This window comes from Jaculus jaculus, chromosome 10, assembly GCF_020740685.1.
Source record: "Jaculus jaculus isolate mJacJac1 chromosome 10, mJacJac1.mat.Y.cur, whole genome shotgun sequence".
NCBI classification, from domain to species: domain Eukaryota; kingdom Metazoa; phylum Chordata; class Mammalia; order Rodentia; family Dipodidae; genus Jaculus; species Jaculus jaculus.
This window is the reverse complement of record NC_059111.1, coordinates 9,831,734-9,855,840: the sequence shown is the minus strand read 5'-3', so window position 1 is coordinate 9,855,840 and position 24,107 is coordinate 9,831,734. Positions and strand designations below refer to the sequence as shown.

The 24,107-nt window shown below is 46.4% G+C and overlaps 1 protein-coding gene across 4 annotated transcripts in view; it reads right to left on the bottom strand.

The window, feature by feature from the left end:
* Positions 1-24,107, bottom strand: part of Tln2 (talin 2) — a 468,592-nt gene that overhangs the window by 153,860 nt on the left and 290,625 nt on the right. For all 4 annotated transcript variants that reach the window (XM_045159990.1, XM_045159987.1, XM_045159989.1 and 1 more), the window contains 5 exons: positions 17,949-18,012; positions 16,399-16,503; positions 8,350-8,505; positions 3,998-4,099; positions 1,796-1,872 (listed from right to left, as the gene is read on the bottom strand). In XM_045159990.1, the coding sequence (XP_045015925.1) occupies positions 1,796-1,872; positions 3,998-4,099; positions 8,350-8,505; positions 16,399-16,503; positions 17,949-18,012 (504 nt within the window). The remainder of the gene's footprint in view (positions 1-1,795; positions 1,873-3,997; positions 4,100-8,349; positions 8,506-16,398; positions 16,504-17,948; positions 18,013-24,107) is intronic.

Genomic DNA, 24,107 nt, shown 5'->3' with positions numbered 1-24,107 from the left:
GGCAAAAGACAAGCCTAGCTAGATCTGAGCTGTGTAAGCTGGCTCTGGAGACTAGTTTTTAAAAATTGTTTGTTTCTTGCACATGAGCGGTTCTGTATGATGCCTGCCCAACTGTGTGTCTGGCTTCACATCATGCTAGAGAGAACCCAGGCTGGCAAGCTTAGTGAACAACTGTGAGAGAGCAACGACAGTGTGCCAGGGCCTTGCAGCCACTGCAGCTGAACTCCAGACACGTGTGCTCCCTTGTGCCCATGTATGGCCTTGCACGCTTGCATCATTTTGTGTGGTTGGCTTACGAGTGATCTGGAGAGTCAAACGTGAGTCCTGAGGCTTTGCAAGCAAGCACCTTGACTGCTAAGCCAGCTCGCGAGCCCCACACATCTGCTTTTAGTCACTAAGTCAACTCGCTAGACCTGAGAATAAGGTTTTAAGCACTGCCCTCTGCTGAAAGCCTATGAAGGGAGTGTGACATGTGACAAACTCTCTGTGAACAGTAACTCTGCCAGTGACCAACCTTTGAGACCCCTTGGCTGCAAAAGAACCAGAATCAAACAGAAGCCCCTTTCCAGATTGTTTTTAATATTTTTTCATTATTTATTTACTTGCGAAAAAGAGAGAGATAAAGAGAGGGAGAGAGAGAGAGAGACAGAAGGGTCACACCAAGGCCTCCAGCAACTGCATGTGCCAGCCTGTGTATCTGGCTTACACAGGTCCTGGGTCCTTAGGCTTTGCAGGCAAATGCTTTAACTGCTAAGCCATTTCTCCAGGCTTACTTTTCAAAAAAATATTTTTATTTACTTATTTGAGAGAGAGAAAGAGAAACAGAAATAGGCAGGTAGAGAGAGAGAATGGGCGATCCAGGACCTCTAGCCACTGCAAATGAACTCCAGATGTGTGCCCCCTTGTGCATCTGGCTTAAAATGGATGGGTCCTGGGGAGTTGAACCTGGGTCCTTCGGCTTTGCAGGCAAGTGCCTTAATCACTAAGCCATCTCTCCAGTCCCAGGTCTACTTTGTATATTTATATATATATTTAATATAGGATCTCACTCTAGTACAGGCTGACGTAGAATTCCCTATGTAGTCGCAGGCTGGCCTCGAACTCACAGTGATCCTCCTATCTCTACCTCCTGAAGTGCTAGAATTAAAGGTGTGTGCCACCACGGCTGGTAACTTTCCAGATTTTTGTTGTTGTTGTTGTTGTTTGGAGGTAGGGTCTCACTCCAGCCCAGGCTGACCTGGAATTCACTATCTCAGGATGGCTTTGAACTCATGGCAATCCTCCAACCTTTGCCTCCAGAGTGCGGGGATTAAAGGCATGCGACACTACGCCTGGCTTTTCTAGATTTTTAATGATCAAAATCTAATTAATCCTGGGCTTGAGAGATGGCTTAGCAGTTAAAGTGCTTGCCTGCAAAGCCAAAAGACCCAGGTTCGATTCCCCAGGACCCACATAAGCCAGATGCATAAAGGTACCACATGTGTATGGAGTTTGTTTGCAGGAGCTGGAGGCCCTGGTGCACCCATTCTGGAGGCCCTGGTGCACCCCCATAAATAAATAATTCAAAAATATAGAATCCTCTTCAGAACAGGTCTCGGGAAGGCTATCTGCCTTTAGGAAAAGAGACTGAGTACCGTCCCCCGCTACGTGTCCACCATGAGACCTTCGGCATCCACAGGACACCTGAGACGCCCACCCTGCTAATCCGGGGCCACACCTGGAGAAGTGAACGCGCCTCTCATCACTACTGACCCCTCAGGAGAAGGCAGAGGTCTCCCAGTCCCTGAATACTTACTTTTTTGGGGAAACTGACTCTTCTAACATAGTCGACTCCTCGTCACCTTCCAGACCAAATCTATCTTTGCTTTGTTTCTGGAGGGAAAACAAGATGCAGCAGTGAGCATCAGCGGGTCCCAAACGAGGGCTTTGAAAGGACGCAATCAACAGGACTTGTTCACCCAACATTCCTTGTGTTGGATATTTAATAAGTGATGGATGAACAAAAACATGAGAAAGACAAAGCAGAAAGCCATGATTTAGTATATAGATGTACAATTCTTGTTTTTATGACTGAACAGGTTGTACATAGCGAGAAAAGATCAAGTCACCCTTATTAACCTGAATATAGAATACAGATGTCTCAATGAGCTATGTTGTGAAGCTTTAAAATGTCCATTTTCTTTTCCTGTTTGGTTTTTCGAGGTAAGGTCTCCCTCTAGCCCAGGCTGAATTGGAATTCACTATATGGTCTCAGGGTGACCTTGAACTCTCAGTGATCCTCCTACCTCTGCCTCCCGAGTGCTGGGATTAAAGGCGTGTGCCACCACGCCTGGCTTCCTATTTTCTTTTCTAATGAAATTAAGGAATGTGCAGAAAAAATGGATGGAACTGGAAAAGATTATACTATGTGAGGTAACCCAGGATGAGAAAGACAAAAATCACATGTTCTCTCTCATATGTGGAGACCAACTTTTAATGTTTGTATGTAAGTAAGAGTGAGCACAGACCACGAACGAAGACAGGAGACCAGGAGAGAGGAACAAGAGAGGACGAGAAAGGGAGGGAGGGGAGAGTTACGGGAAGTGTGTAACATGAAAGCAGAGAGGAGGCTCTGGGGGAGGGGGAGCAGGGCATGGCAGAAGGAAGAGGGGAAAAGAGGAGAGAAAGGAAAATGGGTTTGAAATACACTTAAATGTATGTTAATAAAAATAATTTCTCAAGTCTGCTTTTTTGAGCTATTGGTAGTTAATGGTTGTTGGGGGAAGGGGTCATTCTCTTCAATGATGTAACCATTGGGCTGGAGAGATGGCTTAGCGGTTAAGCGCTTGCCTGTGAAGCCTAAGGACCCCGGTTCGAGGCTCGGTTCCCCAGGTCCCACGTTAGCCAGATGCACAAGGGGGCGCACACGTCTGGAGTTCGTTTGCAGAGGCTGGAAGCCCTGGCGCGCCCATTTGCTCTCTCTCCCTCTATCTGTCTTTCTCTCTGTGTCTGTCACTCTCAAATAAATAAATAAAAAATGGACAAAAATGATGTAACCATTAATATGAGAGGGGGAAGAAGAGCTTAAGCAGGAGTGAGGGGAGGGTTAAGAGACATTCTAGGGAGCCGGGTGTGGTGGCGCACGCCTTTAGTCCCAGCACTTGGGAGGCAGAGGTGGGAGGATCGCCATGAGTTCTAGGCCAACCTGAGACTACAGAGTGAATTCCAGGTCAGCCTGGGCTAGAGTGAGACCCTGCCTCAAAAAATCAAAATAAATAAATAAATAAGAGACATACTAGGGAATCTATATGATCAACTTACAATGTGTGTGTGTGTGTGTGTGTGTGTATGTGTATACACAAAACTGACAAAGACCAAATATAAAAAGAAATGGGTGGGGGAATTCATTTTCTATGTGCCATCATGGCATGTAATGTCATGCTTGGTAAGACAAAGAATCTCATGGAAAACACAGACCACTTGTAGCCCATCCACTCGGGTTTGTACACAGCTGGAAAGGGCAGCAGGAGATGCCCAGGGCTCAGCCGCCATCACTCAGGAGCTGAGTGACAGAGAAAGTTCATTACCCATCAGTAACTGACACGATTAAAAGCTGGGGCAAAATCAGACATTTGCGCAGGATGTTAAGGTTAAAGATTCATCTCATCCTCAAGCAATCTTCACATCGAAGATTAAATGCGTGACTCGAGCAGGATTTATCCCCCCAATGGTCACCCACATGACGTAAGCTGAGACTTTCAACAACGCAGCTTTCCTGATATGTGCGAATACAACTTATCTGTTTGTTTTTTTTTTTAAAGAACTTTGTTTATTAGAGAAAGAGAAAAAGAGAGAGAATGGGCACAACAGGGCCTTTAGCCACTGCAAATGAACTCCAGATGCATGTGCCACCATGTGCATCTGGCTTACGTGGGATGTGGAGAATTGAACCTGGGTCCTTAGGCTTCACAAGCATGTGCCTTAACCACTAAACCATCTTTCCAGGAGCATGACTTACCTTCTTGAGGATGATGTCAATGTACCCTGCAATCAGCTGGGATATCTGCTCTCCTTCGGTGGTCTGTACTGAGTAGTAACTTTCCTGGTACTCGCCAAAGTCCTGAAAAGCAGCATTCGAAGAGACAGCTACATCAGGGCCATGGACAGCTTCCTAGCCCAGGAGGTCAGTTCTGAAGCTGTTATGATACAAACTCACTTTTACTCTGTTCTCCCCTTGGGTTGGTTGGAATGAAGTGTCACTTAAAGACTTGGATGTATTGACCACCTGGTCCCCAGCTGGTGGTGATTTGGGAAATCTGTGTGGTCGGGCACTGGAGAGCAGAGCCTTGCTACGGATATGTGTTGGTTACCTTGGGAGTAATGATATACAGCCCAGCTCCAAACCCAATAGCTAGATTGCTTCCTTCCTGCCACTGTGGAGTTGTGGCGCCTGGCCGTTCACTCTCGATGCTTCTTCCCTGCTGCTGTGGTAAGATGTGATGCCCTAGCTGTCTGCTCGGCCACACTTTCTTAGCCATGATGAAACCTCCCTGGAAACTGTCAAGCTAAAACAAACCTTTTTCATCCAGCAGTGAGAAGGTACTCCTACACCCCTTGAAGTAAAAACTGGACACATGAGAGTGTTTGTTCAACATTGGTAAAAATAGGAAGAGGGCTAGAGAGATGGCTTAGTGGTTCAGCACTTGCTTGTGAAGCCTAAGGACCCTGGTTCGAGGCTTGATTCCCCAGTACCCATGTTAACCAAATGCACAAGGGGGTGCACACATCTGGAGTTCCTTTGCAGTGGCTGGTGGCCCTGGCGTGCCCATTCTCTCTCTCTCTCCCTTTTCCTCTCCTTGTCTGTCGCTATCAAATAAATAAATAAAAAAGAAAGAAAGAAAGAAAAACAAATAGAAAGAAAGAAACCTTGGGAGATCTAAAGGGGAAGAGCGCTTCTTTTGTTTCCCATATATTCCCAAGCCTGGGAGTTCAAGAGACCTGAACACCGTGACTTCTGACAGACCTTTCTGAAGAAGCCTGCTCTTTTGAGAGAACCAAGAGAGAGGAGCCAACAGAGGCGTTGGTGGGAGCCACGGAAATACCTGTGCTTACTAGCAGCTACAGAGCGGCCGACCCCACACCATCTGGGTAGATGAGAAGGCCAACTTTTCTAGGCAGTAGATACAGCGAAACCCCGGATATTCATGCCATCCACCCAGTGGCTTCTGCCTCCTCCAGTGCAACTCAGTAAACACAGGCAGACTGAAGAAGTGTCTTCAGCTCTCAAGACACAGAACTGCCGGTGCCTGAGCCCAAACCAAAAGCCGTCAAACCGGGGGGACATCTGGAACAGGGCTGCAAGGCTCACAAAGACGAGAGCGTCATCGTGACACAAGTCCACAAAACAGACCAGAGCAGGGCGCGCTACAAACCTGACAAGGCAACGCAGGCTAAGATGGAAGATTTACAAAAGTTCAAGATTCTCCTAACGTAAAAACCAAGACGTCCAGGAAATAATACAAAAACCACTCATTGGAAGTTGGCCATGGGGGCGCACGCCTATAATCCCGCACTCGGGAGGCAGAGGTAGGAGGTTCACCGTGAGTTCGAGGCCATCCTGAGACTCCATAGTGAATTCCAGGTCATCATGGGCTACAGTGAGACTCTACCTTGAAAACCAAAAACAAACAAACAAACAAAACCCCTTACTAATCGGGGCTGGATAGATGACTCAAAGTTTAAAGGCATTTATTTGCAAAGCCTGATAGCCTGGCTTTAATTCCCCAGAACCCACATAAAGCCAGGTGCACAAAGAGCTGCAGGTATCTGGAGTGTGTAGTAGCTAGAGGCTCTGGCATGCCTACTCATTCTCTGTTTGCAAATAAATAAAAAATTTTTTAAAAATCTCTCATTGTAATAACAACTGCAATATGAACATGAAGACAAACAATTGACAGATAACAAAAAAAATCTGATATAAATAATCTGGGGGCTGGAGAGATGGCTTAGCGGTTAAGCGCTTGCCTATGAAGCCTAAGGACCCCGGTTCGAGGCTCGGTTCCCCAGGACCCACGTTAGCCAGATGCACAAGGGGGCGCATGCGTCTGGAGTTCGTTTGCAGAGGCTGGAAGCCCTGGCGCGCCCATTCTCTCTCTTTCCCTCTATCTGTCTTTCTCTCTGTGTCTGTCGCTCTCAAATAAATAAATTAAAAAAAAAATTAAATAATCTGGTAAAGATGATAAGTTATCCATCAAGGAAAAATTTTGAATGGATAATTCTTTTCTTGTGAGACATAAAAAAAAATGCCATGCCACTTTTTTATCCTCACCTCTCTGTTTTCAGATGAGATATTGACTGTTATTAAGTTAGTGTTTATGTAAGTGTATAGATAATTATGTCTTATTTTTTCTGGCAGTGTTTTTTTAAGAAAATTAAATATCTAGTTTTAAAATTTATTGGGTGTGAGTTTCTTAGTGTTTACTTGGAGTTCAATTCATTTCTTTTTAAAAATCCTTTTTCTAATTTAATTTTTATCTATTAATTTGAGAGAGAAAAATATAGAAATAGGCAGGTAGAGAGAGAATGGGTGTGCCAGGGCCTCCAGCTGCTGCAAATGAACTCCAGATGTGTGTGCCTTAACTGCTAAGCCATTTCTCCAGCCCCAATTCATTTCTTGAATTTGTAGTTTTACATCTTTGATGAATTGGGGAAGTTTACAGCCATAACTAATTAAACAAAACTATACCATGCTGTCTTTTCTTTTTGTTATTCTGATGCTAGATATTTTTTATTTATTTGCAAGCAGAGACACAGAGAGAAGAGAGAGAGGCAGAGGTAACAGGTGTGTCAGGGCCTCCAGCCACTGCAAAGGAACTCCAGAAGCATGCAGGCCGTTACGCATCTGGCTTTATGTGGGTACTGGGGACTAGAGCCCAAACTGTCAGGCTTTGCAAACAGGTGTCTTTAAACCCTGAGCCATCTCTCCAACCGCGATGTTGGATTTTGCAGGCAAGCACCTTAACCACTGAGCCATCTCTCCAGCTCTCCTCTGATGATGAATGTCAGATCTTTCACGGTTACCTCCTCGGCTTCTAACTTCTTAGTTTTCTCCCTGCTGTTCAGATTAACTAACTTCTATTGATCTATTTTCATGTTTACTGACGGTACCTTCTGTCATCTCCATATCCACTATCTGGTCACCCCACTAGCTTTTCACATTTTTAGGTTTTGGTACTTCCGTGCTTAAATGGGGTTACTGACGGCTGCACGGCTATACTCTGCTAAGGGCAGATACTAAAGCTGGAGGAGGAACAGAGGCTGAAGACCTGGAACACACACCTTCTCCTCCCCATGAGTTTTATACTGTTTATCTTCTTCTTCCCATTCGGGGTTAGAAAGTCCATGAAGTAGGAGTCACTTGCCTCATTCTTGAAAAATATTTTTATTTATTTATTTATTTGAGCGAGAGAGAAAGAGGCAGATAGAGAGAGAGAGAGAATGGGCATGGCATGACCTCCAGCCATTGCAAACGAACTCCAGACACATGCGCCTCCTTGTGCATATGGTTTACATGGGTTCTGGGGAACTGAGTCTTGAACCAGGGTCCTTAGGCTACACAGGCAGATGCTTAACCACTAAGCTATCTCTCCAGCCCATCGCCGCATTTTTGTATGGAAGGAAATCAAGGCTCAGAAGGTGAGGCAATTTGAATAAGGTCACAGGGCTAGAGAAGGACACTCTGGAGTTTCCATATGATCCCAACCTCTGCCATTTCCATTTTCTTTTTTAAAAAATATTTTATTATTTATTTGACAGAGAAAGAGAGAGAGAGAGAGTGAGAATGGGCATGCCAGGACCTCCAGCCACTGCAAATGAACTCCACATGTGTGTGCCCCCTTGTGTATCTGGCTAATGTGGGCTGTGGGGAATTGAACCTGGGTCCTTTGGCTTTGCAGGCAAATGCCTTAACTGCTAAGCCATCCCTCCAGCGCTGCCATTTCCATTTTCTGTTCCGTGCTTTGGCCGGCAGGCTGGGGACGCCTCCTCAGTATGGCCATTGTGGGGATCATCTGCATGTCCCAGGGACATCGTTGCTCGCAAGCACACAACTGACATGCCTCCGGGCGAGTGTCTCTTCTACATAAGGAACTCCAAGAGGACGTGGGTATAGCGCCAGACACGGAGCTGTGGCCAGAGACAGCCCGCCCTACTCAGGCCTCCCTCACTTCTGCTCACTTCCCTCTCTGCCCATGACCATCCTCCCTCCACACTGGCTCTACGATGCCAGCGACACCTGACGGGCAGCCCCTCCCCCCCCAGCGCCACTCACGAAACTTCATGTGCCCTCGGGGCCCTTGTGGGATCCCATACCAGTGTGAAGCTCTTGGGTGAGGCTGCCCAGCGCTTGACGGTGGTGAGCGGCCACTCCTGAAGCACCTCCTTGCTCTTCTCGTCCACGCGCATCACCGAGTCCTTGGTGATGCCCAGCAGGCGAGGCACCAGCCTGTTCTTGCCTTTCATCTTCTCCTAGAGTGGGGAGAGCGGGGGTCAGCGGAACACGGCTCGGAGCTCATCGGCTTCTGCTGGGTCGAACCTGCAGCGCGTTTCACGCTCGGCCGGGCTGCTGGGAAAGCAAGGTCCCGAGATCGGGCGAAAACGTCCCTGGACGGAAGGGATGGGAGCAAAGAGACACCAGGAACCTGGGCAGGCCCACGAAGGTGCCTGGACAGAAACACTGTTGTTTCCTGGAGAGAAATATTGTTTAGTAGGACAGACTGCTTCCAAGCCAGAGATGACCTCCAAAAGCAGGGTAGCACTGTGAAGACACTCAGGGATAAAGACCCTAAAGTGAATTCTACATATGACCCTTCTAGAAACCAACTGGGCAAAGAACGAAGAGGGCTAATCTGGAATTCATCAGTAATTTAGACAGAACTTACGCTGCCTAAGACCTTCTCAGCTGCCAGACAGACGCAGACACTTCCCCTTTAGAAAACATCTCGGAAGGTCATTTCCACAGGGAGTCTTGACCTTGACGTGGGCTTCATGCTTGTTGTTGGTAGTGGTGATGTCTTTGTTGTGGAGACAAAATCTTAATTCTTTTTTTTTTCTTTTTTTTTTTGTTTTCCGAGGTAGGGTTTCACTCTAGTCCAGCCTGACCTGGAATTTACTACGTAATCTCAGGGTGGCCTTGAACTCATGGCGATCCTCCTACCTCTGCCTCCCAAATGTTGGGATTAAAGGAATGTGCCACCGCACCCAAATTGTATCTTTTTTTTTTTAATGAGATAGATAGATAGATAGATAGATAGATAGATAGATAGATAGAGAGAATTGGCATGCCAGGGCCTCCAGCCACTGCAGTCAAACTCCATACATGGGGACCACCTTGCATGCATGTGCAATCTTGCACATTTGCATCACCTCGTGTGTCTGGCTTTCGCGGTGACCTGGAGAGTCGAACATGCATTCTTAGGCTTCACAGGCAAGCACCTTAACCACACAGCCATCTCTCCAGCCCGAGATCTTATTCTTAAGCCACAGCTGGTATGGAACTGACATATGACAATCTTTTTGCTTTGGCTTCCCGAGTGCTGGCTGACAGACATGAGCCCGTACGCCTGGCTCCCTACAGATTCTGAACACATCATCCATGATTACTTTAATAGTATTTTTATACAACAATGTCTATTAAAATAATAAATCCTTATCTCAAACTCTCATACTAAAACCAACTCTGCATAAATTAATAATTTAAGATTAAATGGGAGGGTATTTTTTTTGTGATTTCTGGGTAAGAAATAACCCAGTTCAAGCAAAACACCCAAATGGGAAGCCATAAAGGAAAAGACTAGTAGCTTTAATTCAAAATAAACGCAGCTTGGTACGAATCTCAAACTCTCTCTATCTGTCATCAATAATCTACCTACCTTTCCATCATCCATCTCCCCCTCTCTCCAGAGTAACAGAGAAAGATTAGGGAGACACACAAATGGAGAGAGAGAGACATAAGGCAGGAGGAAGGTACAATGAAAACCCTCACTGTAAGAACAAGTATCTGCAACAAATGTAATAGTGGAAGACTTGATATACTATTGGTAATGTTTGCATAATGTCTGCATAATGTTTGCAAAATGTTTGCATAATGTCTGCCAAAGAAAATCAACAATAGCCAGGCATGGTGGCGCATGCCTATTAATGCCAGCACTCAGGAGACAGGAAGGAGGATCGCTGTGAGTTTGAGGAGCCTGAGAATACAGAGTGAATTCCAGGTCAGCCTGGGCTAGAGCCAAACCTTACCTGGAAAAACAAATGAAACAAACAAACAAAAAGTAACATCAACAAAATTGTTACAACAATAAGCAAATAAAATTTGTTTATGTCAAAGAGTTTTTTGTTAAAGTCACTTGCGGGGACTGGGGAAATAGCTTAGAGGTTAAGGTGTTTGCCTGTGAAGCCTAAGGACCTGGGTTCAGTACCAACGTAAGCCAGATGCACAAGGGGGCACATACGTCTGGAGTTCATTTGCAGTGGCTAGAGGCCCTGTCATGCCCATTCTCTCTTTCTCTCTATCTGCCTCTTCCACAATCTCTCTCAAATAAATAAATTAAATAAATATTAAAAAAGTAAAAATATCACTTGCACCAGGTGTGGTGGTGCACGCCTTTAATCCCAGCACTCAGGAGGCAAAGGTAGGAAGATCGCTGTGAGTTTGAGGCTATCCAGAGACTACATAGTGAATTCTAGGTCAGCCTGGGCTAGAGCGAGAACCTGCCTTAAAAAGCCAAAAATAACTAACAAACTAAATAAATAGATCATTACCAAGAATCAAGGAAGGAGTGAGGAGTGAAACTGACTGTTAGTGGTGGAAGTTAAAACTGGCAAGGCCTTTATGGAAGACTATGTGTCAATATTTAGCCAAAGCTTTAAAAATGTTCCCACTTTTGTTGCAGCTTGTCTCTAGGAACTGTTTTTAGAAACTTTTTTAAAAGAAAGTTTTGAATGGGTATAATGATTTTGTCATTAGAAACTCAAGGAGAGTTAGTTAGTAAAAAACTAGAAACAAGTGCACTTTTCAACAACACAGGACATAATATATAACCTATGGAATAGCCAGATAAAATATTACCACTGATAAAAATAATTTTGTAGGGAAACAGATTATTCATGATGTAAAATATATCAATAAAATAGCATATGTGATCCTATGTGAAATGAAGTTTTAAAATAGGTGTGTTTATGTACAGCACATGAGAAAGGGTGGTAATGAAAATCTTTAAAAATTCTATTTCCAGAATTCCACTGAGTGCAGTGGTATGTACAAATTTAATTATCAAGAAGAAAAACTTGGATTGTAAGCGCTTGCCTGTGAAGCCTAAGGACCCCGGTTTGAGGCTCGATTCCCCAGGACCCATGTAAGCCGGATGCACAAGGTGGCGCACGCATCTGGAGTTCATTTGCATTGGCTGGAGGCCCTGACACACCCATTCTCTCTCTGTCTCTCTCTCAAATAAATAAAGAAAAATTAAAAAAAAAATTTTACAAAGAAGAAAAAATTTTCACATCCTATTGGCTGAATCCTAGAACAGCTGTTCTTACAGCAATGCACATACCTTCACAAAGAGTGCATGCGCGGGAACGTACCCGACGCGGGGCACCAAGGCCTGCACTTAAACAAGCTTACTACTTAATGACCACCAACAACCTCCAGATTCTATCGGAAAGACTCACAGCATCATTTCCCGACTTGCAAAGAGACTGTTAACTTCCACAAGGCTGGTGGGGCCCAGCCGTAGTGACGCGGCCTGAGGACACATCTGAGCAGCAGAGGAACATCTCTGCCTTGGAAAGCAGGCTGTGGCCCACCACGGCGCCCATCTTTCTCCTGCAAGTGAAGAGAAAGAGCCTCGGCCCCTCCTCTCACGCTGCTCGGTGGGCAATGCCCGAGCCCAAGATGGCGACACTCACAGCAGCCTCAGCTTCCTCGTGGCGGAAGGACCCAGTAGGAAGAGGGACCTGTGTGGTCTGGGGAGACAAATCATTCTACACTCCTCAAGGGACCACCCTGTGAACACACCAATTTTTTTTTTTTTTTAAGAGGTCAATTTCACTAGGAGTGAAATAAACATGTGACAAACTAGGCCAGTTCCTGTAGCTTCCAGGCCTCACGGAGATTTAGGTAGACAGGGTCTGGACAGCTAAGCCAGGGTTGCAGTGACGGTGTGGACCCTGCTGCTGGGATTCTGGAAAGCATCAGAGATGAAATCTAGGCTGCAGGTGCAGGGGACCGTCCACCAGCAAGCCACAGCTGTGAGTAGGGGAACATAAGGAACTCAAAAGGGACAGTCTGGAGACAGTCTGGAAAGATGGCTTAGTGGTTAAGGTCCTTGTTGTGAAGCCTAAGGACTCAGGTACAATTCTTTCTCTAAATCTGGTTCTTCTCTCTCTCAAATAAATAAATAATTTTTTAAAAGAAGATCATGAAATTTTAATGGGAAGCCATTATAAACATCTCAACAAAAGGGAGCTGCAAATGTCTACCTTCTTCCTCTTGTAACTTTTGCCTTTTGCCGTGGTCTGCGTGACCAGAACCCCAGAAACAACAGTGAAGTGTTTCCCATCACCGCGTAGGATCTATTTCTTTATAGGAAATCCTTGTGTAACCCTTTTCCCGTCTACCTTTGCCTTTGGCATTTCCCTGTGGTCATGGGCACAGCCTGGAGCTGAGATGCATGGGGAGCTGACCCGCTGCTCCGAGGAGCTGTGACCGTGTCGCAGAGGCCAGGAGGGAGAGTGTCTGGGAGCCATGAGTAAAGTCAAAAGGCACTGCCGTGGCCTGGGGAGATGGCTCTGTGTTGAAAATCGCTTCTGAGCAAACCTGATGACTACAGTTCAGATGCTCATGCAGAGCCACATGTAAGTAGTATGCATGTCTGGGGTGCCAGTATGCCTATGGTAGTGGGAGGCAGAGCCAGGAGTATCCCAGAGCCCACAGCCCAGCTAGTCTGGCATTCATAGCAGCAAAACACAATAGAGACCATGTCTTAAACAAGGTGGAAGGTCAGAACGGACACCCTGAGTTTGTCCTCTGAGCACACTTGCACTCCCTGACAGAGGCGAAGAGCGCACACGCGCACACACGCACACACCAAACTGCACTGCTAGTCATTTCTAGAGCAAAACGGCTGATAGTCTTCAACACCTTGTTTTTCTCTTGATCAACGCCTCGTTTTTCTCTTGAGCAGTCAGCCCTTCCTGCTATGCCCATACCAGGAAGATATACACTGGTGATAGAGAAAGAAAAACCCACAGCCAATGGTCCGGGCCCAAGCCAATGTGGAGCTCTTGTGAGCTTGATGGGATCATAGGGAGGACGGTTTGGGCTTTGGCTGTGTTGAACTGAGTGGCCAAGAGCCCGAGGGAGCCAACAGGTTATTAGTCTGATTGCAACCTGCCACTCACTCAGACATGCAGAGCAGGTGACGGAAGAGCCAGGGGCTCTGCCCCTGCAAGCGGAGGGTGGTGTGGCGCGTTCCCAGTGCGGGGGGCCAGAGCCGAGCTGGGGATAACTGCTAACAACTGCTGGAAAGAGAAAGGGTGTGACTCATTAACGGAGCCTGCCTCTTCCTGGTAGAAAACGCGCTTCCTCCTGCCTCCGAGTTTTGCAAGCTTCAAATTCAGCCAGCCTGATCAGACACCCTTGAGAGAGAAGCCATTAGATTATCTACTGAGAGAAAGAGAAAGAGAGAGAAGGAGATAGCTGGCTGAATGGATATTTCCTGGAACCTGTTAAAACATTAATCTCCTGGGAATAAAAGGTCTGCAGTCGAAGGATGGAAAGAAGTGTGGGGTGGACACAGGTCTGCGCACACGAAAGAAAGGGGCCCTCCCAAGAGCCCTCTCTGCCTCTGAAGGTCTCAGGCAGGTCCGGCTCCTGGGAAACCCCGACGACATGCTGTCAGGCCTCAGCCACTTGCTGTGTGGAAGTTTCCTGGCTCAGGGCTGAGAAGACGGCTTGGCAGTTAAAGGCGCTTGCTTGCAAAACATGCTGCTGCAGATTCAATTCCCAAGCCACGGTGGCATGGGGACTGGAGAGACGGCTCAGTGGTTAAGGCGCTTGCCTGTAAAAGCCTAAGGACCCAGGTTCAACTTCCTACTGGCCACGTAAGCCAGATGCACAAGGTGGCACATGTGTCTGGAGTTCGTTTGCAGTGGCTACAGGCCCTGGCATGCATATTCTCTCTTCTTATTTGTCTCTCTCTCATAAATAAATCAATGTAGCATAGGGCCCGGGATGGTGGCACATGCCTTTAATCCCAGCCCTTGAGAGGCAGAGGTAGGAGGATCGCCATGAGTTCAAGGCCACCTTGAATTCCAGGTCAGCCTGAGCTAGAGTAAGACCTTCCCTCAAAAGGAAAAAAAAAAAGTGTAGCATAGGGATCCTTGTGGTGACAACACAGTGTTCCCTGTCTTGATTATGGTGGTGGCTACACACCTCTCCACCTGTGATAGAACTGCAGAACCAGGCACTCCAATAAGTGGATGTAATACTGATTCAAGGTATTCAGCATCTTGTCCCAAAGTCACTTTACTTATGGTTCACTGTACCATGGAAACTAATGGAGACAACTTGACAGGCATTGGAGACCTTTCTTCATACAGCTTAATTTTTTTTTTTTTATATACAGAGAGAATGGGCACCAGGGCCTCCAGCCACTGCAAATTAACTCCAGATACATGAACTACCTTTTGCATCTGGCTTATGCGGGGAATGGGGAATCAAACCTGGGTCCTTTGGTTTTGCAGGAAGTGCCTTAATTGCTAAGCCATCTCTCCAGCCCTCCATATAGCCTTAGTCAGATATAATTCCCATGCTACACAATTCACCTACTCAAAAGGTGTGATTTAATGACGTCAGTATATTCAGAGTGTATAACTATCACTGCAGGTAATTTGAGATCATTTTCCTTACGAAAAAGGAGAGCCCCCCCAAAAAACCCCTCTTTCATCTCTTAGCTATGAGTCTCCCTTCTCTGCTCTGCACAACACCTCTGAGCTACCTCCTATCTCTACAGGCTTTACATATTCTAGACATTTCATATAAATGAAACCATACGGCTTCTGCGACTGACATCTTCTTAGCACAATGGCTACCACGCCCACCCACGCAGCAGCAAGGACCTGTACTTTACTCCTCTCTACACCCAGCTAACATTGCTTTGTATGGCTGTCCTGTCACCTATTTATCTGTCCACCCACTGACAGATGTGTGCCTTGTTCCTATAGTTGGGCTAAAGGCTGCCGTGAACCCACACGCACGCGTGTTTCCGTGGACACATACATTCAGTTCTGTAGTAGTTAGACAGTTCCCATGGAAGAGACGAAAGGGACACCTCACCCCGTGATGTGTCTGGAGGCGCAAACAAGACGTGCTACCTGGCCTGACTCTTTGGTTGTCAATGGTCAGCTGGGTTCACTTAGTCTAGAAGCCTCTATCGTTCACGAGTCACTTCTTTTTAGGGCAACGGTAAGCTGGCTCCTTGTGACAGTACCAGGGCTGAGCTGCCTTGAGACCCCCAAGAGCAGATGGCCTCACTCACCAGGTGGCGTTCATGCACGGTCGTCATGCTTATGACGTCGTTAAACTGGGCTCACCCTGGGCCAGATGCTACATCTGCAAGTGCCGGGGCTCCACCCATGCTGAACTGAAAGAAAACTGGGCTTTCCCTACTAGTTTGAGAACATTCTTTGTTTTGAAAGATAACCATCAATACCAGGAAAATGCAAGACTCAAAACTACAAGAAGAGGATTCCAGTGCCTGGCACAGGACGAGTCATCTCCATCACGCCCACCAGGATCGAGGGGACACTGCAGACTGAACGTGAGAGCTGTTCTCGCCGCCTGCCGGAGAACCTTCTCGAGAGAGATGGCGGTAGACCCTGACGAGACTCAAAATTCATCAACGCAGAAACTAAGAAGCTGTTAAGAGCTCAACATTAAGGCAGGTTTCGATCTCCCCTCCAATGCTCAGGAAACACTGCGGAAGCGGAGGGCAGAAAGCACATAAGAGCCACACGGTGGGAAGGCAAGGCGCACTGTGGGGCCCTGCCCTCCAGACATGAACTGACTGGTGCATTCATGACCCCATAGTGGTTAGGGATACCCCCAAATCCTGTTCTGTTTGGAGCCCATGAACATTTCAACATAACGCACAGAGGAGGACAAAGGAAGAGGAAGGGGCACCTTGAAGGGGGAGGGTCCTCAGTGGCATGGAGAAAGAGGAGAGCGAACAAAAGGGAATACTGTGGAAGGACCGTGGTCAAATTACAGTACGTTCATACAAGAGTTCTCAATAAGCACAAAATAGAAAGCAAAGAGCGTGGCCCAGGTGAACGCCCTCCCCGCCCTGCCCGGCTTACCTTCACCAGGAAAAACGACACCCCGTAGGTCCGGAGGGACCGGGCAAGTTTCACGTACTTGACCTTGGCTTCTATTTCACTCATCTCTCCACAGTTCTTATGTTCCTGCAAAAGGCGACAGCGGGTGGGGTGGGGAGGGGACCACTTACTGCAGCCCTGCCGTTAACGGGGCGTGGTGATAACAGTCCCCACAGGTGGGGTGCGCGGGTTATGAATAGTCTGTGACGCTTACACTCAGATCTCTCTATGACACAGGCATCTTCTTGTTTTATTTTTTATTTATTGTTTGGTTTTTGGAGGTAGGGTTTCACTGGAGTCCAGGCTGACCTGGAATTCACTCTGTATTCTCAGGATGGCCTTGAACTCACAGCGATCCTCCTACCGCTGCCTCCCGAATGCTGGGATTAAAGGCGTGCGCCACCACGCCCGGCTTACAGGCATTTTCTGACTGAAGAATGCAGTGTGCAGAGAGGTGGGGTGCAGGGCCCCCAGACTCGAGCTGGAACCTGAGCAGGCAGCAACAAAGTGCAGCATTTCATGTCCATAAACACAGTCAGGTGACTTAGTATCACAAAAAGGCTCAGGGCCCACCCTTCAAACGACAGCAAGCAAGGGGTGTCTGATTTATTTTGGGGGGCGCACATGCATGAGGAGGCCAGAGGAGGGTGCTGGGTGTCAGGCCTATCATCCTTCCACCCTATCTCCCTGAGACAGTGCCTCTTACTGATCCTGGACTGGCCATGCCTCAGCTAGACTCTCTGACCAGTGGGTCCAAGGGGTTCTCCTGGTCTACCCCGCTCAGGGCTGGGGTTGGCTCAGGTCCGCATGCCAGGGCAGCAAGCGTTCTTGCTCACTGAGCCATCTTCCTAGACCAAAATCATGCTCTTTTTTTTTTTTTTAAGAGACATGGTTCAACATCTATTCAAAATACATATTTTACATAAAGTAGGCTCGACATGCCTAACTAGAATTTACGCTAGGACATTTTAGTTGGTAAAAAAAAAAAATGTTTCATACAACATGAAATTCTGATTATAGTTTATAGTTTCATTGCAAGATCAAAGAAGACTGAGTTTTTCAATTCACAGGGTGTTTCACAGTGAAGCTGACAATAGGGTTTCACTTAGTAGATGTCTACAATGGACAAGTCTCAGACTTTAAGTCTAGATTTAAAAAAGGCGCTAGTTCCCTCTTTCTAGCTTTAAACACAAAATCTCAGGACAAAGGAGATCCCCTTCGTGCAGCTGAACAGTCTGTCTCCTGTCTCATTGCTGTCAGAATGATGCCTTTGAAATTATATGTATGCACATTTTTTGCTCAGAAGAGCTGAGTAACCTTTATCAAGAAAGTAGGGATTAAGATAATAAATCTGTCCAAAGTAGAACCAGCAGCTTCTGGACTCTTGAGTCACCCACTATTGAGCATGTAAGAATACATGCCTGGGGCACAAAGCTATCATGTACATGGGGGGACAAGAAGAAGGGGAGCACGTGCAGATAAATGAGGATAGGGATTGGGGAGAATAATAAATTGTGGCCCATTTGCAATACCTGAAATATCCTCTTTTCAGCTCCTCTCTGCTTGATGTATTCTTTGGGTAGGAATTCCTTTAGGCTGAGAGAGGGGAGAGAGAAAGATAAAACATTTATCAGGGTCTAAGATGAGAAGTCAAAAGGACACTGTTCATAAAAGTCACGGTGAAGTCACTAACTCTCCCAGTATTTTATGGAACAATTAATAACAGGCTGTATATCCAACGATGCACTTAACTAAAGACGTGGTAAGATGAGGTGATTAAAAAAGGTCGAACTGACATATTTAAAGAAAGGACTCCTGGGGTACACTGGCAAATGTAAAGACAAAGGACATCAAGATATGCAGTGTGTGCCCAAGCAAAGGAGAGTGTTTTTATTTTAAAAATACTATTTTATATGAGATATATATATACATACATACATATCTATATATTTTTTTTTCTTTATTTTTGGTTTTTTGAGGTAGGGTCTTGCTCTAGCCCAGGCTGACCTGAAATTCACTATGTAGTCTCAAGGTGGTCTCGAACTCTCAGAGATCCTCCTACCTCTGTCTCCTAAGTGCTGGGGTTAAAGGTATGTGCCACCATGCCTAGCTATGGTCTACATGTTTAAAAAAAAAAGAAGAAGAAGGGGTCTAGAGGGAAGTCTTAGTGGTTAAGGCACTTGCCTATGAAGCTGACGGGCTCATGTTTGACTCCCCAGGTCCCACATAAGCCCGGAGCACAGTGATGCTGGCATGCAAGGTCGCACATGCACACAAGGGGGCGCATGTGTCTGGAGATCAATTGCAATGGCTAAGGCTCTGATGCACCAATTTTCTCTCTCACGCTCTCTATTTCATTCTCACTCTCTTGCATAAAAAAAAAGTCTAGTCTGTTGGGCTGGCCTCAAAATAAAAATTTTTCTTTTTGCCAGACATGGTGGTGTACGCCTTTAATCCCAGCACATGGGAGGCAAAGGTAGGAAGATCGCTGTGAGTTCAAGGCCAGCCTGAGACTACATAGTGAATCCCAGGTCAGCCGGGGCCAGAGTAAGATGCTACCTCAAAAAAAAAAAAATAAATAAATAAAATAGGATAAATCCAGAAATAATAAAAATGGTTCTCTGTGAGAAGGAGGGAAAAGCAGGAAAAGTGAAAGGCTGAAGCTAGAATTCCCTGACGTTCCCTGTGTTATAGCACTATACTTGGAAAACACAGAAGGTCACAAGGAAGAAGTCAATGACAGGCTAAAGCAAACATCAGGAGACGATCCTCTGGCCATGAAGTGGCCATTGCATTCATGACCTCACAGCAGCCATTGGTACCTCTACCAAATCTGCCCAATATTGAGTCCATCAACTTGTGTGTGTGTGTGTGTGTGTGTGTGTGTGTGTGTGTGTGTGTGTGTGTGTTCCGGCCAGGTCAGCTGTGTTGCTCTCTAGTCTGTGAACTGGCTATCCATTGATTGTCTAACGTATAGCATGGTCCATATGCTGTTACAACAGGATAAAAATGGAGCTACTGAATGTTTCCTAAAACTAAACACAACAGGGCTGGAGAAGATGTGTTAGCAATTAAGGCATTTGCCTGCAAAGCCAAAGGACCCTGGTTCAATTCCCCAGGTCCCATGTAAGCCAGATGCACAAGGGGGCGCATGCGTCTGGAGTTCGTTTACGGCAGCTACAGACCTTGGTGTGTCCATTCTCTCTCTCTCTCTCTCTCTCTCTCAAGAAATAAATAAAATATATTAAAAAATACTTAAAAAATAAAACTAAACACAACAGTTGTTTAGATATAAGACAAACATGGAATACCAAGAAGACAAAAACTCATGAAAATATAAAATTATTCTTTCATCAGATTATTTCAAGGTCACCTGTCATTTCCATACAGATGTTCTGTTGTGCTTGGTTCTGACAAGAAAGCCACCTGAAATGGATGGACCTGGAAAGGATTATACTAAGTGAGGTAACCCAGGCCCAGAAAGCCAAGCGCCACATGTTCTCCCTCATATGTGGATCCTAGCTACAGATGATTGGGCTTCTGCGTGAGAAGGAAAATACTTAGTAGCAGAGGCCAGTAAGTTAAAAAGGAGACATAAAGGGAAGAGAAAGGAAGGGAGGAGGATACTTAATAGGTTGACATTGTATATATGTAAGTACAATGATTGAGATGGGGAGGTAACTTGATGGAGAATGGAATTTCAAAGGGGAAAGTTGGGGGGAGAGTGAGGGAATTACCATGGGATATTTTTTTATAATCATGGAAAATGCTAATAAAAATTTAAAAAAAGGAAGCCACCCAAAAGCCCAATCATAGGACGCACACACCCACAGCTCTCACACAAAGCCAACGTCTGGGGCTTGCCTTAAGAGACTGGCAAATGAACGCGGAAGTTCTAATCCTCCGAGAGGTATTACTTGCTATGCCTCTATATTTAAAATAACCAACATTCCAAGCCACGTGGATAGAGGGTTTCAAGCGCCAATAATAGCTGTCATTTACTGATGGCCAAGCACCGTGTCAAGTGCTTCACAAGCAAATGTAAATGAAATTCTGACAAAAGTCCTGGGCAGAAAAGATCTTGTTTTATTCATGGACTGTGAGGCTTGGTGTCATGGAGTGAGTCCCCCTGGGTCACCGGAGCAGGTCAAGCTTGTCTGTGGCCTCCAGAGACATGCACCCGGCCACCGTACACCTGACACCTTCAAGGCACCTTTCAATCATACTGCATCCCATGAGGTGAGAACTTCCAACCTAGCGTAGAGGACAGGAATAAAGAGAACCTCCAGTAAGACGGTAATGGGGACCATGCAGTGACAGGTGATGTGGGAAAAGCTGCCTCGAAGGCAGTGGAATCAGAGAAGAGGATTTTATTGACATGTCTAAGGAAGCAAGGTTGATGCAAACCCAAGTATCTATGAACTCCTTACATTATTTCCTTTATTTTTATTTATTTATTTCAGAGAGAAAGAGGCAGATTGAGAGAGAGAGAGAGAGAGAGAGAGAGAGAGAGAAAGAAAGAGAGAATATGGGTGTGCTGGGGCAATCAACCTCTTCAAAAGAACTCCAGATGCATGTGCCGCCTTGTGCATCTGGCTTACGTGCATACTGGGGAATGGAACCTCTGACCTTAGGCTTCGCAGGCAAGTGCCTCAACTGCTAAGCCATCTCTCCAGCCCACATTGCTTCCTTTTAAGGACAGTTTGCAATTGTATCTTTACTGCTTAAACTGGAGGGCACATATTGTGTTCCGATATGCACGGACATGCTAAACGATCATCAGAGTCAAGTACCTTAATATTCCTACCATCTCTCAGCGCTAGCATGTGTATTACAAGTAGCTAAAAATCCCTCTTAGCAAGTTTCTAGCACACCATAACAACTAAGATCCTCCTGGCGGCACTTTAAATCTTTAGATTAACGCTGCCCAACTAAAACTCTTTCCCTCTGCTCTCCATCTGACCATCTTCCCGCCCCCACTATGGAAATGGCCTGTCTACTATTTCTATCTGTTCTGGTTGGTTTGGAAATATTTAAGTTTCATTTTTTATGTGTGTATGAATATGGGTATGTGTGTGTCCATAGGCACATGTGTGTGTATGTCTGTAGGCACACGTGTGTGTCATTTTCAGGTACGCCATCTTTAGAAACAGGGTCCCTCACTGACCTGCATGGAACTCACCAATGAGGCTAGACTGGCTTGGCCGCAAGCTTCAAGGACTGTCTCCTCTCTAGCACGGGGATGGCAGATGCGTACTGCCATTCCTATAGGGGCTATGAGAATGGACACAGGCCCTCATGCTTGCAAGGCAAGCACTTTACTGACTGAGCTAAATTCCCAGCCATCTTAGTTACTTTTTGATTCCATATGTAAATGAGATAATGCAATTGTTCTTTTTATTTAGTTATGTACACAGTGTGTATAGAACCATGTTGATACCATCACTAGCCTCTTCCCTGCCCTCTCCCCTCTGCAGGGCCCCTCCTCGTTGGGGAATGTGGGCTGTGCATTGTGGGGGTAGCCATCAGTTATGGCTAAGAGGCAATGTCTCTGTGCATAATGTTCCAACATGTGGCTCTAACATTCTTTCCACCCCCTCTTCCACGAATTTCCCTGAGCCATGTTGGGTTTGTTTCAGGTCTACTTCAGTGATGAGCCTCTGTGTCTCTGGATCTCTGGTTTGGTAGGAGTTGAGTGGTCTCTGTGTCTATCTCCTTCACCCTTGTGCTGGTACCAGGTTCACCAAGAAAGCAGCACTCTTGCTCATTTCCCCAATTCCTCTTGGTTTCAGCTGGGTCCCTGGTGAGGTGCAATGGGCTGATTCTCTCCTCAGGATCTGCAATTGTTTTCTTTTTCTTTCCTCACCCACGAGATATACTCCCCAAGCGCCCAAAATGCAGTATTTCCATTTCTGTGACTGGCTGGTTTCATTTACTGTAATGTCTTTGAGGTTTGCACATGGTTATAAACCAGGCAGAATCTCCTTTAAGACTGAATTGTAGGCCACTGTGGTGGTTCTGGGATTCTGAACTGCTCCAAACGCCCTTTGATACAAGCATGGGCCACTGGTGCAGAGACACCTTGGGACTGGATAAACACTGGACTCGCTGGCTTGGAAGTTGTGAGGCTGGCTGACGCCTGACTCGCCTCGTCCGGGAGCAGAGCTCAGAGCAAGGAGGTCCACAAAGATGTGAACAGCGAGGAACGCGCTGTGCAGACAACAGCGAGCTGTTATGGTGTCTTACTTTTAATTTACAAGATGGTGATGGCGAGTTTGGGGTAGGGTGGGGTGTAAGACAGCTGATGGAAACACAGGTGGAGGGGCCTGCTTCATGGATAGTGTGAAAACAAGAGAACCTAGCCAAATCAATCTACAAAAGCACACACACAGGACCAGTTCCAGAAAGGGAATATGTGCTGGAATGGATGCCAAGTGGGAAAACGAAACGAAACGAAACAAGACAAGAAAGGAAGGAAGGAAGGGGGAAGGAAGAAGGAAGGAAGGACGGAAAGAAAGAAAGAAAGAAAGAAAGAAAGAAAGAAAGAAAGAAAGAGAGAAAGAAAGAAAACACACGGGCTCTAGACCTCCTCTGGTGTGGACAGTTTTGCTTGTTGACATTAGAAATAGCTCGAGTTTGAGTTTGGAGGGGAAAATTTCCAAGTCCACTCTAACTGTTTTTTTTTTTCTTTTCAGAACAGAGATTCATGGCCTGGGTTGCTTTGTTTTCTCAGACAAATTCTTGCCAGGAATGGCTACTCAGGGAAGGGGCCTCCCGTACCGTGGCTGAGACACTTCTGCCCCGGCCTTGGTCTTGACTCCATCCTGAGCGGCAGAGCTCACTCCCGGGCCCGACACCTCGGACGGCGCTCGCCACTCGCGGTCCACCCAGACTCGGGGAGCGCAGCTCTCGTCTCAGGAGCAGCCCACGGCAACTGTCTCTTGTGAGCGAGCACACATGCGGGGCAACGACCACCTTTCTCAACTACTCCTCATCTCATTCTTTAGATTATTTACTTACTTATTTGAGAGAGGGAGGGAGGGAGATGACAAGGCAGATAGAGGGAAAGATGGGGCACACCAGGGCCTCCAGCCACTGCAGACAAACACCAGGCACATGTGCCACCTTGGGCATCTGGCTTACGCGGGTACTGGGGAATCAAATCCGGGTGCTAAGGCTTCGCAGGCAACTGCCTTAACCACTAAGCCATCTCTCCAGCCTGGGCATGGTGGTGCACACCTTTAATCCCAGTACTCGGGAGGCAGAGGTAGGAGGATCGCCGTTGAGTTTGAGGCCACCCTGAGACTCCATAATGAACTCCAGGTCAGCCTGGGCTGGAGTGAGACCCTGCCTCAAAACACCAAAAATAAATAAATAAATAAATAAAAAACTCAAGGTGGCCTGGCGTGGTGGCTCATGCCTTTAATGTCAGCATTCAGGAGGCAGAGGAAGGAGGATCTCTATGAGTTTGAAGCCAGCCTGAGACTACTTCATGAATTCCAGGTCAGCCTGGACTGGAGTGAGACCTTGTCTCGAAAAACCAAAACTCAAGGTGGAGAGTGACTGAGGACATGAAAACCCGGCCTCCGTAGGTAGGTGCACCGGCACACACATGTGCCCACACACATATGCACATAAGCACACAAATGCAAACACACACAAATACAAAAATAACAACTCACACCAAGTAA